Raw genomic sequence first — 16,390 nt, 5'->3', positions numbered from 1 at the left:
GGAAAAAAAAATCAGATAGCAGGACTGGCGCTTAAGTTGGCCATTAGTCATAGCCATTTCAGTTTTTTGTTTATTTTAAAACATACCGCGCGTGTGTGAAGGTACAGTAGTTAAAAAATAGAAATTATACTGCAAATTAATAAAGATCAAATTAAATATACGCCATAAAGAATCTGAATATATTGTGGGGAATAGTATTATAAAATTACATAGGGAGATTTGATGATAAGACATTTTGTTTAAAATCGAGTGAAATCCCGATAGCTGAGTTTTATTGAGTAAGCTGGAAGGAATAACTGTAGGCTATCTTCCTGTGTCCTGTTAGGACCGGGATGTCTGCTCATGTTGCAAGCCGTAATGTCTTCTTTCTTGGGCCCACTCTGTCACGGCAGTTAGTTTCAAAAGATGTTTAAATTAAATAATGTATTAATAATTATTGGGATGGTATTTATTTGAATAAACGCCTCTCCAATAAAACATCACTTTGAATAATAATCCCCACCCCCCTCAACCCAACTATCTAATAAACGTCCATCCACATTTATAATAACACAATTATACTATTTGTAGTAGAATTCATCGCACTGTTATCTACAATTTTCAAGCATTTGTTATTTTTTTTTTACCACTTTTCATATCTATTAGAGGATTTCATTTGATTATAAATGTTACCATATTATTAAAACTAAAAAATGTAACATATATCCCTGGAATAAGCACCTCCCTCAAATGAACTCCGCCTCCCCAAAGGGCCCTACCAAACAATAAAAACTATACTTTAAAATGTTATTAATCATCTAAAACACTGTGAAACAAAGTAGTTTAGTTTTACGAATGTCAAGCATTTTCAATAATGGTAACCGACAGAAAATGTACAAGGAGAACATTATCATTCCGAGAACCATCCTCTACACTTCCTAGAGGGGGAGCGAGCAAAGCGAGCTCACCCTCTAGTTTTTAATTTTCAATAAAAATGCCTTTTAGCTTTTGAACAATCATAGAATTTCAGGTCCATTCCTTTAAATACCTAGGTACTTTGAGGACAATCTCGTCTGGGAATTAAATACAGAGGCAATAGTAAAGAAAGGACACCAGAGACTTCCTTCTGTTAAGGAAGCTGAACCATTTTAATGTCGATAAAGTAATTCTTAGGGTTTTTTAAAATTCCTTTATATGCTGGTTTTTTAGTCTTAGGGTCAAAGAGCGAAACGCACTACAAAGAATTGTTAACTTAAGTTCTAAATTAATAGGTTGTCAACTTTGTAGCTTATCTTCTTTCTGTGACATGCAAACTCTAGAAAAAAGTAGAGCTATTCTAAAAAATATTAACCATGCCTTGTTCAGTGATTTCGAGCTCATGCCTCATGGGCGTCGCTTTTGATGCCCGGCATGTAGAACAAACCAGAAAAGAAGTTTGTTTTTGCCAGTGGCCATCCGACTCTTAAATTCTTGAACTTTGAATCTTGTTATATTGTACTGTGTATTGTGATATTTTGTATATTTTGTAAGATCATTTTAATCCAGACCTTTTTATTTGAATTGCCCCATGTGGGATGATTAAAGAATTTTTAATTGAATTGAAGGTTGACCAAGTTACGAAATGGTCTTTTCACAAGTTTTAGAGTAACATCACAAATAAAAACGGCAGAAAGAATAGTGAAGGAAAAGGGACTTGACATTATGATAAACATATCATCAGTTTACATCTGACATTTATATTAACATAAACCTACATTCTTTAACAGTAGTTTAGTAATAGTACTATCTTGAATATCTTTATTAGATTACTTTTCTAGATGGGCTATTTTTTTTAGGTTTTACGTTATTCTACTAATGATAAAAGCATCTAATAAATCTCCAGCCTTTATTGTAGATTTATCATTGGTTTTTTGAGGAAGTTGAAGCAATGCATGAGCCGATAACATGCTCAGTAAACGAGAACTCATTTGATTTCCAGTGCTGATGGCTGTAGGTACTGAGTCTTCATCCTTCCATACTAAATTTACCCTATGGAATTCTGGTCGAGGGTCTAGTTTCATATCCTTTTCAATCTGAAATGATTTTAAAGAAAAACAACTTTATTTTACATTTACCAAATTCTTTTGACCATATTTATTCATTCAATTTTTTTATAAATGTATTACAGTATTTGTATATTTAGATTTCATATCATGTTAAATTTCCGTTTTCTACCCTTATTTTCTGCTTTTTACACATCTCTATTTTTTAACCTTTATACATACCGTAGTGTGTATTACAGAAATAATATTAGGCATATATATATAATTATGTTAAATACAGTTCATATATGTTTCTTTTCAGAAATAACTATCTAAACATACATATAATTTATATTAACGGGGAGTTTATTCGAGAGAAGGTGTGTGGGGGGGGGGGGCATTTATTCCAAATGACGTTCTATCCTTCCTTATGGTTGGTCCGTTTCACAGATCAGCTATCAAAACATTAAAGCTTGATCAACCTGAAGCCAAACATTTTAATTCAGCTGGTCACTCGATTGCAAATTTCAGAGTTATTGCAATAGACCAGTTTTCTAGTTAGATGCACTTATTTATAGTGAACATGCACTGGTATCTAAATTTAGTGATGCATTATTTTAAATTATTATTACAGCTGACAACAGTCGTAACTTCGCTATAATCATATTCAAAAACTAAAATTAAATACAAAGTGTGATTTTTTCCCAATTGATTAGTAAAAAGATTCATCTGGATCTTTGTATAGTATTCAAATAATTTTTTCTTTTGGATGATCCAAAGGGATTAGAACCGTAAAACTTACGTTTTTACTCTAGCTTTTGCTGGTTCATAGACGCAGCTTAATCATGAGTGAGTTTATGTGACTTGGAATTGTTACCATGAAATCTTGTAGTTGGTATAGCGCCATCTATGGAACATTCAGGTTTACCCAAATGGGATTGTCGGGCCTCCTCTTTAGTAAGTTGGATATGTTTAAGAGCGGTTGACTACAAATATCAATTTATTTGGCCAAATGCCAAAACACTTTGGTAATTAATCACACTTTGGGTAAATATAACAAAACTTAAATATTTTTTACAGGTGTGTGATTTTCCACCCAAATTGTAATTTTGGCATGTGAATTTTGCCCTTAATTAGATATGGCACCTATGAAAAACGAAAAAGAATTTGTGAATTGCTTTTGTGAAATCTTTTTGTACCAATCTTGCTCTAATGTAAAACAAAAATTTACGTAAATCAATTATTGAATTTAGGAGATCCCATTATTCTTCTTAGGGATGTTTTCAGGAATTTCATACATGGGAATTTTGGTATGTTTTGCTCCGATGGTAAGGCTTCAAAAGCAACCATGGTGCAGGCATGGTTGGCTGAAAGCTTTCTCCAGTGCTGTTTCCATTAAAATTATCGTGGGGAATCATGTAACTTCTGTGTAGTGTTTCTAGATAAATGGTTGAAATTTACATTTTCTCATGTTATTTGTAATATAGAAATAGGTGGTATAGCTTTTTCAGCCCAAAATATTTAGTTGTTGTTAAAACATACTAAAATATAGGCCTATATAGATATTAGTATCTAAAATCTACCCTGGGTTGTTTATTAGTAATTACTTATTTTCCATAAATTCAAAATGGCTGCCATTTGAAACTTTTTCCATAATTTTCTTTTTAACCATTTACAATGTTAAAGGTCAGAGGCTTAAATGACCCCCCACACTTTTTTTTTATTATTGAATAAGCCATTTTAATGTTACAATAGTTATTCACTTTGACAAAAAAATTGATGGAAACAATCAATCATCGACATTTTTATTATGGAATAAAAATGTTGATGATTGATTGAAACGAAAAATTATTTAACCTAATAAAATCATAATTTAAAAAAACAGTAGTAAACTGGAAGCCCATTGAAGTTCAATGGGTTTGTATTTGATTTACTGTTTTTTATAAGCTAAATCATAATTTTTTAAACTAGAATTGAATTCGTCACTTTGACGAATTATAGGTGATCATTTTTATAATTTTAATGAAATTACATTTTTTTAAGCATGCATGTACGTTAACATAACATTTTTTAAAGGAGAACGACAATGAGGGCGTCATCATATTTTTAGATATCTTCATAAGGGAAGGGAGCTCAATCAATAGTACAGTAGTATACAGTATATTATACTGCATATCTATATACAGTGCCGCATAGGTGAAATTACGGGACCAACATCATGTTGTAATTTTTGGGTAGGATGACGTTATAAAAAAACTTGAAGATGACAATTTCGGAAGATAATGAGTTGAACAAAAAAATATAAGACTTAGAAGAGCATTTGGCACGTAGAAGCGTGTTGCGCGCTCTTTGAAATTTGTATAACTTTGACTAAAGAAATAAAAAAACTACTTTTTAATTTCAACTGGCCATATCATAACGTCACAACATCCGATAGGCTTAATTTTTATATGAATTCATATCTACATTTCATCAGCTTTCAGAATCAATTGTAATTATCAAGGTCACCTTTTATTCTGAAGCGCTGTGAGATTTCCAAATATATGTTGCAGGTGAAATTACACGACCTATGTTATTCAAGTTTTTAGGCATGATGACGTCATCAAAATGACGATGTTGAAAACTCATAAGAAAGATAATTAATTGAGCAATCATATACTAAAATGTTAGCAAAAATCGGGCACAAAATAACCGAGATGCGCTCTGTTGAATGTGATAATCTATGACGAAAGAGAAAAAAACCTAATTTTTAAATTTAAGTGGCCATTTGATGACGTCACAACATTTTGTACGTGAAATGTGTACATGAATTCATATCTACAACTCAATGGCTTCCAGAATAAGTTAAAAAAATTGGGGGTCATCTTGCATTCTGAAGAATTATTTTCATTTTAAAAATGCCTTATTTTTCACCCTTTTCAGCACTTTTATGCAATTAATGTGCGCATTTTGTCATTTTTAACCTGCTCGTGTAGCGTTATTTTAAGTCGGAACAGACTCAAATTTGGTGAATATACTAAGGATGGTGAGCAGAATGCGATTTGTACAAAAAATTTAGATTTTCACTCCGATAAAGTACATGGTGACTGAGTTGTTCCATCCAACCCAATATATTTATAGAAAAGACAACTTCAAAGAAAGGACACGTCAGACCAAGGCTATCAAGTTGTTTGATAGCTTGCACACTAGACTAATGAAAGTGGTCTATTCTGTTGGCCAGGGGAAGATTAACAAAAATCAGGAGACACCTCAACATCTTGCACGATTAAGTTCTTGACATGGCCACAAGTTTGAGCATTGTAGTGAAGGGAAAAACAGTACATGTGATATGAGAGGTTTACACTACGTACATTTTTTGGTATCTTTATGTATGCCTACCTATATCCAGTGAACACAAAAATCGATGTTAACATTAAATGTTCTCATCCCTAAGGTGGGATTTTAACGCATTTCTAATTATACCAATCAGTTTTGGAGTAGGGAACACAAATATCTGTAAGTGCAGTTTTCCTTGCTCATAATTTTTGGTATCAATGTATAAAGCAATGTCTCTTTATTTTGATGTAAGTTGATTGTAATTAGGTAATTAATGATGTCACATAAGGACATAAAGTTATGTTTTTTTAAAGATGTTTTGCTGCCCCCCTCCAAAAAAAAATGAAAATGAAGATTAATTACATCAGGCTTTAAATAGGTTATTTGTAGTTTTTTTTATCAAGTTAATCAATTGCGTAGAAAAAAAACGAAGAAAAAATTATGTTTTCACTAAAATGACAAAATAAATGAATGAAAATTCAACCAAAAATCCATTGGCTGGTAGCCAATTTGACTATTTTTTTGCTTTAAATTACAGTTTTTTCAGGTAAATAATTTTTTTTTCGATCCAAGTTTTGGTCAATGTGGATAACTATTATATGATATTAAAATGGCATAATCAACAAAAAAATGTAAAAAATTATTTTGTCCATATCTAAAACATGTAAATATTATTTTTAAGATATGACTAATATCTCATATATAATATATGATATGCCTATACTCTGATTCATTTAAGCATCGTTATGCACATGTTTATAGCTATGAATATGTACGTACATAAGTTAACAAAACATCAAGTTCTAGATTATTAAACAATTTTGGGTATGGTTTGATAGAAAATAGCCATAAGTACAGTTTTTCTTTTTCAAATATTTAATTCTTTATGTCAATGTATAGAGTAATGTTTGCTCTACATTTAGGTTTTAATATTTGATTCAATTTGAATTCAGTTCAATTTTTATGCCATTACTTTACAAATAAAATATCCTGAAATCCCCCACAGTTTTTTGCCTTTTATCCATTCACACAAGGTCCATAGAATATATATAATCAAGAACAACGCAACTCAAGTTTTACCATAGACGTTGTGAAGCTCCAAACTAGATAAAATTGGATAATTTACAAGAAAATGCTGTAATTTTAAAAAATGGTTGTTACTATGGCAACAAAATACAGATATCAAAAATAATTTTATCTGTGCATGTTTCAACCAAACCTCTTTCATTGTGCAAATTTTAAAGAAAATCTATTTTTTGACTTAACCACCTAAAGGTCGATATTTATAGACTACTGTTCTTAAAGCTTCTTTTGATTTTAATTAAGTTGTCCAGTATCTATTTACTGAACTTGCGCTGGTATTTAAATTCATAATTATCCTTACAACTGACAGCAGACATAACTTTGGTATAGGTCCAAGCGTATTCAAATCTTCTAAACTTTTTAAATCTTTTTCAAAGTGTTTTCACAATTCTGAACTTTGAAAATACACTCTTACCCTACAAATTGAATTAAAAAAGCTTTGCACATCAATATTTAGAAAAGAAAACAATTGTTGCAGCATTCATCATGCTTTTATTTAGATTTTAAAGACACCTTCCCTACGTTTTTTAGATCTAATTTAAGATCACAAACCGTATTTAATGTAAAAATAATACTATATGGTCCTATTGCGATAACTTTTTTCATCTTTAAATGGTTACAAATGTGAAAAATAAGTCGATTTTAATAATTATAGCGGCCCGCTATAAATCCCAAAATACATTGTGCGCGGATTGATATTTTTGTTTTTCTTCTGTAATTCAACCCACTTTTCGATCGATCGTGAGGCCAAAACAAATGGAAGACTCCTAACCTTTCAGCGAAAATACTGGGTTTTCCTCAATTTGTATCAACGGAGTCTGGCAAAAATAAAAAAAGAAAGACAATTAATGCAGCAACTATACAACGTCAGGCTAGGTATATAGCTAGCATACCATGTTCGTACGTTACTGATGTTTACCAGCTAGGCCTACAAAACTAAGCCTATCTAGGCTAGGCCTAAAGACCGTCCACGAAAGGTCATTCGCCGCGAGCTACTTAGTGCATTGTTTCTCACTTTTTATCATAATTTACCATAAAACGTACATTTAAGACGAAGATGATAACGTCATCGTGTTAATAATTGGTTTTAAAAGATGGGTCTCGTAATTTCGTCTATTTCCATAATTTTGTAAAACAATGACTAAAATGACTTTTAATGATAATCAATGTGTAGTATGATTCATCAGCTTTAGATTGAGCCTAATTAAAAAAGAATTTATATATTTCATCAAATACTGTGCCATAAAATAAAGATATTGTTCAAATTGCCTGAAAAAATAGGTTAGTGACCTGTGACCCGAAAGTGCATTGTAGTGTATTGAACCATAGTCAATAGAAATCTATTGACTATGATTGAACACTATAGTATACATCATACTGTAAATAGTTATGCCGCCCTCTATTGTTCATTAAAGCAATTACTCTACAAAATGGATACTGTAGTATGAGTCATGTGTATGATAGTCTACTGGGTTAGGGTTAATATACCACAATTGGCGACGAGAATATAACGGAAAGCGCGTCAATAAGAAGATTAATCTGTGAGTAAGAATATTCAATAGAATATTCTACAATCTGCTAAGATGAGTACTATAATTGGTAGACTCGATCCGTATGACGGCGAGGCAGAGGACTGGGCCTCCTATGTGGAAAGGCTAGAGGCATATTTCACGACAAACGGCGTGGATGACGACAAGCGTGTACCTACGGTACTCAGCTGAAGGACTTAGTGGCACCTAATTTACCATCAACCAAAACATTTCCGGAACTTGTGGATTCGGAAAGGCATCTGAGTCCTAAACCTCTAGTTATAGCTGAAAGATTCAGGTTCCACAAACGTGAGCAGCATGAAGGTGAAACAATCCAGGCCTGTTTAGCGGATTTATGACGCCTCACCAAACACTGTGAATTTGGAGCACAGCTAAATGATGCCCTGCAGGATCGTCTTGTTTGCGGAATTAGGTCAGGAAGTATACAAAAAAGACTGTTGGCTGAGGCAAAGCTTACATTAGCGAAAGCGCTACAACAACAGTTTAAAGAAGAACCAAACAAGAGTACTGTGAACAAGATAAACGTGAAACACTATAATAAGCAGCAATTATGTTATCGCTGCAACAAGGGTGGTCATAAGGCAAACGACTGCCGGTACAAAGAAGTTGAGTGCCATAACTGTAAAAAGAAGGGACATATCAAGGCTGCATGCCGGAGTAAATCAAAACAAACACCACACCAAACTAAGAAGGGTAAGCGAGTGAATGTTGTTGATGAAGAAGAAAACAACCTTCTAGCCATGGTGTATGTTAATAATGTAGACGTCGGGAAATCAGTGAAGATAAAACGAACGATAAATAATATTTAAACTATCAAACTAGAATTGGAACAAGCATATTTACATTTAGAGATGGAAGAAGAATCCAGAAACATGCTGACCATTAATACACACAAAGGGCTATTCCAGTTTAATCGACTAGCATATGGCATTGCATCTGCTCCTGCCATATGGCAGCGGACCATGGAACAAATACTGAATGGTATTCCGGGAGTCCAGTGTCTACTTGACGATATGATTATTACTGGCACTACTCATGAAGAACATTTAAGGAATCTAGAAAAAGTATTAAAGTTCTCAGTGATAGAGGACTGTGCCTCAATGACAAGAAGTGTGAATTCTTCAAAGAAAAGGTGGTTTTTTGTGGTCATGTGATAGATGAAAATGGATTACATAAAACTGAGGACAAAATTGAAGCTGTTAGAAATGCTCCCAGACCTACAACCATAAGTGAACTCAGATCATTCTTGGGATTGATCAACTATTACCATCGATTCCTGAAAGACTTAGCTACAGAAATTCATCCGTTAAATAAACTGTTAGAGAAAAGGGAAAAATGGACATGGACAAAGGATTGCGAGATGGTGTTTAATAAAGCCAAACAACTTGTGACAGCAGATAATGTGTTAACACATTATGACCCAACATTGCCTGTTAAGTATAGCTACAGATGCTTCTCCATATGGCTTATGAGCCATATTGTCACACAACATTGATGGAGTCGAACGACCAATTGCCTATGCATCGAGGACCTTGAGCGCAGCTGAGAAGAATTACTCTCATAAGAGGTAACTCTGATAAGGAAGCTCTTGGCATAGTATGGGGAGTAAAGAAATTTACCAGTTACTTGATTGGTCGAAAGTTCACCTTAGTTACAGACAATAAACCACTTACGTACATCTTCAATACGTCGAGGGCTATTCCTGACACAGCAGCTGCAAGATTAACTCGCCAGGCAATTTACTTGTCAGGATTCAATTACGAGATTGAATACAAGAAAGGTGAAAACCACAAAAATGTAGATGGACTTTCACGACTACCATTAGCAAATACTGAAGCTAATGCTGATGATCCGGTTGAGGTGTTTCACACTATGCAGTTTCAACCACTTCCTGTAACAAGTGCCCAGGTCAAGATTGAGACATCACACAACCCAACAATGTCAAAGGTATATGATTACACAATGAAGGGTTGGCCTAAGAGCTGTGATCCGGAGTTTGAACCATTCCATAGACGACGTGATGAACTGTCAATTTTTGATGGATGTTTGCTATGGGGTACGCGAATCATTGTTCCACCAAAATTCAGAGCAAGAGTACTTGATGAGTTACATGAAGGACATTTGGGCATTGTAAAAATGAAGTCATTGGCAAGGAGCTATGTTTGGTGGCCGAGAGTGGATGCTGACATAGAGAAATTAGCAAAAACCTGTAGTGAATGCCAAAAGACACTGCACGAACCTCAGAAAGCACCCCTACATCCATGGCAGTGGCCGAGCAGTCCGTGAGAACGTATCCACATCGACTATGCGGGACCAATAAACAACATAATGTATCTGGTAGTTGTGGATGCACAATCCAAGTGGCCTGAGGTATTGCCTACGACCACAGCGACATCAAGCAAATCAATAACTCTGTTGCGTGATTTATTTGCGAGGTATGGACTACCAAAGCAGTTGGTATCGGACAATGGTCCGCAATTTGTGTCAGAAGAATTCGAAATGTTTCTCAAGAATAATGGTATTAGACACATCAAATCAGCACCATACCACCCAGCAACCAATGGGTTAGCAGAACGTTTTGTGCAATCATTTAAAGGAGCACTCAAATCAGCAAAAGAAGGAAACGACTCAAAACAAAAACTTGCAAACTTTCTATTAGCATATAGAAATGCCCAACACAACACAACTGGAATATCTCCAGCAATGATGTTTATTGGAAGACAACTACGCACCAGACTAGATTGCATTATACCTGACTTGCGTCAAAAAGTTGAAAATAACCAGGAAAGCCAGAGAAAACCAACTAGCGAAAAGAAGCTTAGAGAATTCAAAGAAGGAGACAAAGTGTGTGTTCGTGACTATAGATCAAAGAGTCAGAAGTGGATAGTTGGAATTATTCATAGGAAAACTGGAAAGTTGTCATATGAAGTCAAAGTTGGACCAGACATGATTTGGAAAAGACACATTGATCAAATCCTAAGCAGTGGCTTAACACTAGATCTAGAGACACCTCCAGATATAGATCCTGTTGATTGTAGAACCAGCTATCTCAGCAACACCAACACCACCACCGGAAATACAACAACTAGTTGAGATTCCACAACAACCACCACCAAGGAGATACCCACAGAGGAACAGGAAACTACCTAACAGACTTGATTTATAATGGACCTTTAGACATAACTCAATACAGTTAACAATAATCACCATGGTAACAATATAAATAATGAGACTACAATAAATGGACACTTGAGATTGAAACACTTTATTATCAGAACAGTTTAAAAAAAAAAATAAATAAATAAATCTTATAACAAGCAATATACCTTAAAGCTTAATGCTATTTAAAATGTTATTACCATTGAATCTAAAGGGGAAGAATTGTAGTGTATTGAACACTATAGTATACATCATACTGTAAATAGTTATGCCGCCCTCTATTGTTCATTTAAGCAATTACTCTACAAAATGGATACTATAGTATGAGTCATGTGTATGATAGTCTACTGTTAAACAAGGGCTAATATACCACATGCATCACAAGAATCACTTAAGAATTGGGTTTTCAGATGTACCAAAGTGTGTCTCATACAAAAATCATATTAAGACCAATGGTAAAATATGTGCACTAAATCGATTCTATTAATTCTAAACCGCCCGGTAATATACTGAAATTTAATTAATTAATTAATTTGAAACGATAAAGATGAGGAAATCTGTGAGAATGAGAAATAGTCGCCACCGGAAAAAACATTAATACACACACACATTTTGTTTTTATTATGGTTGAAAGATGGCCTGTATGTTGATTGTCACAGTTTATAAGGTACGCTGTTCATATGTTATTTAGACAGAGAATGAGTTTGAATGTTTTGTTTTGTATACAGTTCATATGTTGCAAGTAGAAGTGTTGGTATAACGCTTTTCGTATATGAGACTAAATAAATATAAACTATATTGAATGTGTCCAAAATTAAACAACTGAGTCATTATTTGTATATCTGATATATGTTATGTATTATGTAACATCTAGTAATTAATTTACATACCTTTACCTTGATTCTCTTAGGAAAAGGTTTTAAGTGGCAACACATCTTTTTTAATGTAGGTAAAATAAAAAGGTTACAGCATACTATGGCTGATACAGGATTTCCTGTAAAATAAAGAAAACAAGAATGTAATAATCAATAACTGTTGATATAGGAAAATAACTTTTTAGAAAATACAATATGTATATAACATAATCATAATAATGTTGAGGTTTGGATTAACTGACTTTCTGCATTCTCACTCCTGAGGATGATCAAAGCATATTGATCGAAACGTCCAGAAACTCAACAGTTCTTTTCAGAACTAAAATAGTCAGGTTCAAAGAGGTATTCTGTGTGCAATTTGTGATGAAAGTTGGTAACTTGTAATATCTTTAGTGGGTCAAAATAAACTAGAAAAACATTGTTGCCCAATCTGTAACCCCGTTTATGGGCCTTTTCAAGATGGCAGCCAAAATATTCAAATAGCTTCATCTACGTAATGGCTGGTGTTACAGGTTTCATTTTAGTGTCAAATAATTCCACAACATATATATTTATATTCACTCCAAAAATGGCTGCAACTACCATTTCTGGCATTTTGACCTTGTCTTCTTATATTGCTAATAATCTCAGAGAGAAAAGGTTTAATGCAAATTGTTCAGGACCTATATAGTTATATTTGATCTAATGAACTTTTTTGTCCAAAAGTGAATGGAAATATTGTTTTTGACCTTTGACCTTCTTCTATCTCGATAACCTTTGGTCATAGTAAGATGTATTTGGTCCTAAATTGTTCAGAACATATGTTTATATTCATTCTAATGAAACATTTTATCAATATGTGGCCAGAAATTGCTTCATTGACCTTTGAACCTGACTTTCTTTTATCTCGATAACTACTGGTCATAAAGACATGTATTTGGTCTTAAATTGATCCAAATTTATTTGTTTATATTTATTCTAATGAAACATGTTATCAATGTGGCCAGAAATGGCTTAATTGACTTTTGAACTCTGTTTTCTCGAATCTCAATATATACTGGTCACAGTAAAATAACATTTGACTTGATTTGGTCAGAATATATAATTTTATTTTATTCTATTCAAGGTTTTATTCAATAAAACGAAAATTTACATTGTAGCCAAAGGCTAAATTGTGTAAAATTTTACAAAATATTGCACATATAAAAAAGTTATCACATAATAAAAAGAACATCTTATATTAAAATGGAATTAGATAAAGTACATAATATGAAAATGATAAAAACATTGACAAATCAAAGAAATTGTTACGAATCATGGCCTAATAAAATATCTGTATTAAAACTTATTATTACTTGTATTATTTGTTTATTATTTCACATTGGTTGATGACGGCAACGTTGGCTAAATTTAATTATTCTTTATTATTCAACAGGTTAATTAGGTATGGCAAAGGGCTATTTTACATTTTATTTGTTGATATGGGTTGGTCTTTCTTAAGTTGTACGGTTTATTTCTAGGCTGTAGCTATGACTTTTCGAGGTCTTCAGCAAACCGTAGGTTTTTTCTTCTAGTAGCGAGGGTTTCTAAATTACATACACTGAGAGCATTTTCATAGCTTATATAATTTATACCAAGAATTATTCTAAGTACCCTCCTTTGTATTGCTTCCAATTGATCAATCTGTTTGTTCGTTATGCCAGCATTCCAAACAGGAACAGCATACTCCAAAAGAGGTCTAATATAACCCATAAACACGGTAATTATCATCTTTATTAAGTTGGAATTTCTTAAGTAGTTTAAGCATATATATTTTATTGTTCAATACACCTAGGATTTTCATACAAGGTACAATCTGTAGTTGCTTATTATCTATTTGCGGAACAGTAGTAATAGGAGGGGATTTGGAAAAATTAATAAGCATAGCAGCACATTTGCTCCCATTCACTTTCATATTATTATCGTATGACCATCTCCCAAGGGCATTTAAATTTGTTTGCATGTTACCTGGTGTACCAATTCTATGATTGTCAATTAGAGTCATATTATCTACATATTTTTTAAGTATTTTATAGTGTTAAGTTTATTAAAGTAGATTATTTGTAGATACTTCTAAAGGAAGCTTACCAAGATTTACTAAAATCAACAACTTTAACGCAAGGCTTTTTCATAAAGATCAGAAAGTAGAAATTAGATGCTTTGAATGTGACCTTATGGGTCATAAAGCTCAAGAGTGTCCAAAATTACTAGAGAAAATATCATGCTACATCTGTAATAAAACTGGCTTAGAACTGTAAAAACAACACAAGCGATGCAGCAGAAAAACAGCATCAAACATCAGAAACAAAACAGCATTTACCACAATTCTCTCAAATTGCTAGTGTCAGTGACGAAGAAGAAATCCATTCAGCCGAATGTAGTGAGGAAATCGAACTTGACAGTCATGTACAAGAAAATGAAAATGAAACGAGAAAAGACGTCATAGAAGTTCTTGAGGATCTGCTTAATAAACCTGCCAACCCAAAGAATACACCAGACTCTATTGAATTAGATGAAAGAGTACAACAAATTATGCAGGAAGCGATCATTAGAGTAAAATCCATCGGAGAAGAAGAAGACCTACCCACAGAAAGTCAGGAACTCGATATCTCCAAGCAAGAAAAAAAGAAGCAAAAAAAGCGTGAAAAGAAGAAAACAAGTCAAGTAGATGCAAGTAAAGTCACAGATAAAACTAACAGCAAAGGAATGAGACCAATAACAGACTACGCTATTTCAGAGAAATCGGAAATACCCACAGTCAGTGAAGCCGCTACAGCTAGGCAAAACTATGCTGCCGGAAAAAGAAAGAAGCTAACAGAAAGTGGGGAAAAAAACATTGAAAAGAAAGGCAAACAATCAGACTCTGTAAGTTAAATCATATTCATGCTAATTTCTGTATTTTGACTTATATCTGTATTAATATATTAGTCAAGAACCAGTCAAACTCATAAATAAGAAAAAAAAAATAATTAAAAAAGAATATATCAAAAATGATAAAAAAATAAAAAAAATTATTCTCTGCATTTAATGTCATTAAATGTTAGAGGTATGGAACGAGGAAGGAAGGAACAACGACTAGCAGAGGTGTAACTATATTATTTAAGCCTGGTTTCGATATAAAAGATACAGAATGCAAATATATCGACGAAGGGGGTAGAATTATTATCCTTAGTATATAACACAATAATAATACATACAACTTAATAAATACATATGCCCCTAATAATTATAAAGAAAGGGCATTGTTTTTTAAAAAACTAGAAAAAAAGATTAATACATTGTGTAATAAAAATGAGGAATATATTATTATTGGAGGAGACATGAACTGTATATTAGATAGAAACGTTGACCAGAAGAATAGTATACCAAGATATGATAATTCCCCACAGGTCTTTAAAAAATGCATGGCTAAACATAAAATAGACATCTGGAGACAACTCAATCACAATAAAACGCAATTCACCTGGCGACGCAAAGATACTTACAGAAGGTTAGACTTTTGGAGTATTTCAAGTGCACTATACAGAAATGGTGATATAATGTCAACAGACATTCGGCCATCAATTCTTTCAGACCATCAAGCGATATCACTTAAGCTGTTTGATAATCAACACAAAAAAGGGCCTGGATATGGAAAATAAATAATAGTATATTTTCTGATGAAGTATATTCCTCGACCATTAAAAAAATTATTGAAAAAGAAAAAAAAAATGAATATAACCTCAACCCTATCCAAGTATGGGAATTTTTGAAAGTAAAAATAAAAGAATATACTATTAAATATTCTGTTATAAAGAAAAAAGAAGGAAATAAAAAAAAAGAGAAATTAATTCAAGAAATCAAAGAACTTACATTTAAATTAGACAATACATATGGCATAAAGATAGAAAGCACATTAAAAAGCAAATCAAACGACTTGGAAAATATATATCTAATAGAAGCGCAAGGCGCCAAAATTCGATCTAGGATTGAATGGTTTGAGAAAGGAGAAAAAAATAATAAATTTTTCCTAGGATTAGAAAAAAATAACGCAAAAAGGAAACATATTACAAAACTATTAAAAAATAATGGAAAATACACATCAAATGAAGATGAAATATTAAAAGAACAAGTAAGCTTTTATGAAAAGTTGTATGCATGTAAAACAATTCCACAGGGTAGGATAAATAAGTATGTAAGAAACACTAAAATAACTACACTTTCTTATGAAAACTCTGTGAAATTTGAAGGATTAATATCAGTAGAAGAACTTACAAATGCTATAGAAAAAATGAAACTCAACAAAAGTCCAGGTTCGGATGGTTTGAGTGTTGAATTTTATAGACATTTTTTGGTTGATATTAAAGATATGTTATGCGACGCTTTGAATCACTGCTATATTAGCAAAAGA

At 32.8% G+C, this 16,390-nt stretch overlaps 1 protein-coding gene across 3 annotated transcripts in view; it reads right to left on the bottom strand.

Annotated features, from left to right (window-relative positions):
• Positions 1-507: 507 nt before the first annotated feature.
• Positions 508-16,390, bottom strand: part of LOC144843748 (gephyrin-like) — a 150,506-nt gene continuing 134,623 nt past the window's right edge. For 2 of the 3 annotated variants that reach the window (XM_078700676.1, XM_078700678.1), the window contains 2 exons: positions 11,998-12,101; positions 508-2,051 (listed from right to left, as the gene is read on the bottom strand). In XM_078700676.1, the coding sequence (XP_078556802.1) occupies positions 1,818-2,051; positions 11,998-12,101 (338 nt within the window). In that variant the 3' untranslated portion in view covers positions 508-1,817. The remainder of the gene's footprint in view (positions 2,052-11,997; positions 12,102-16,390) is intronic. The other variant, XM_078700677.1, reaches the window with a different exon arrangement.

The sequence above is a fragment of the Antedon bifida genome, chromosome 5, assembly GCF_963402885.1.
Source record: "Antedon bifida chromosome 5, ecAntBifi1.1, whole genome shotgun sequence".
Taxonomy (NCBI): Eukaryota; Metazoa; Echinodermata; class Crinoidea; order Comatulida; family Antedonidae; genus Antedon; species Antedon bifida.
The sequence above is the reverse complement of the archived record's forward strand: the minus strand, read 5'-3'. Positions and strand labels throughout refer to the sequence as shown.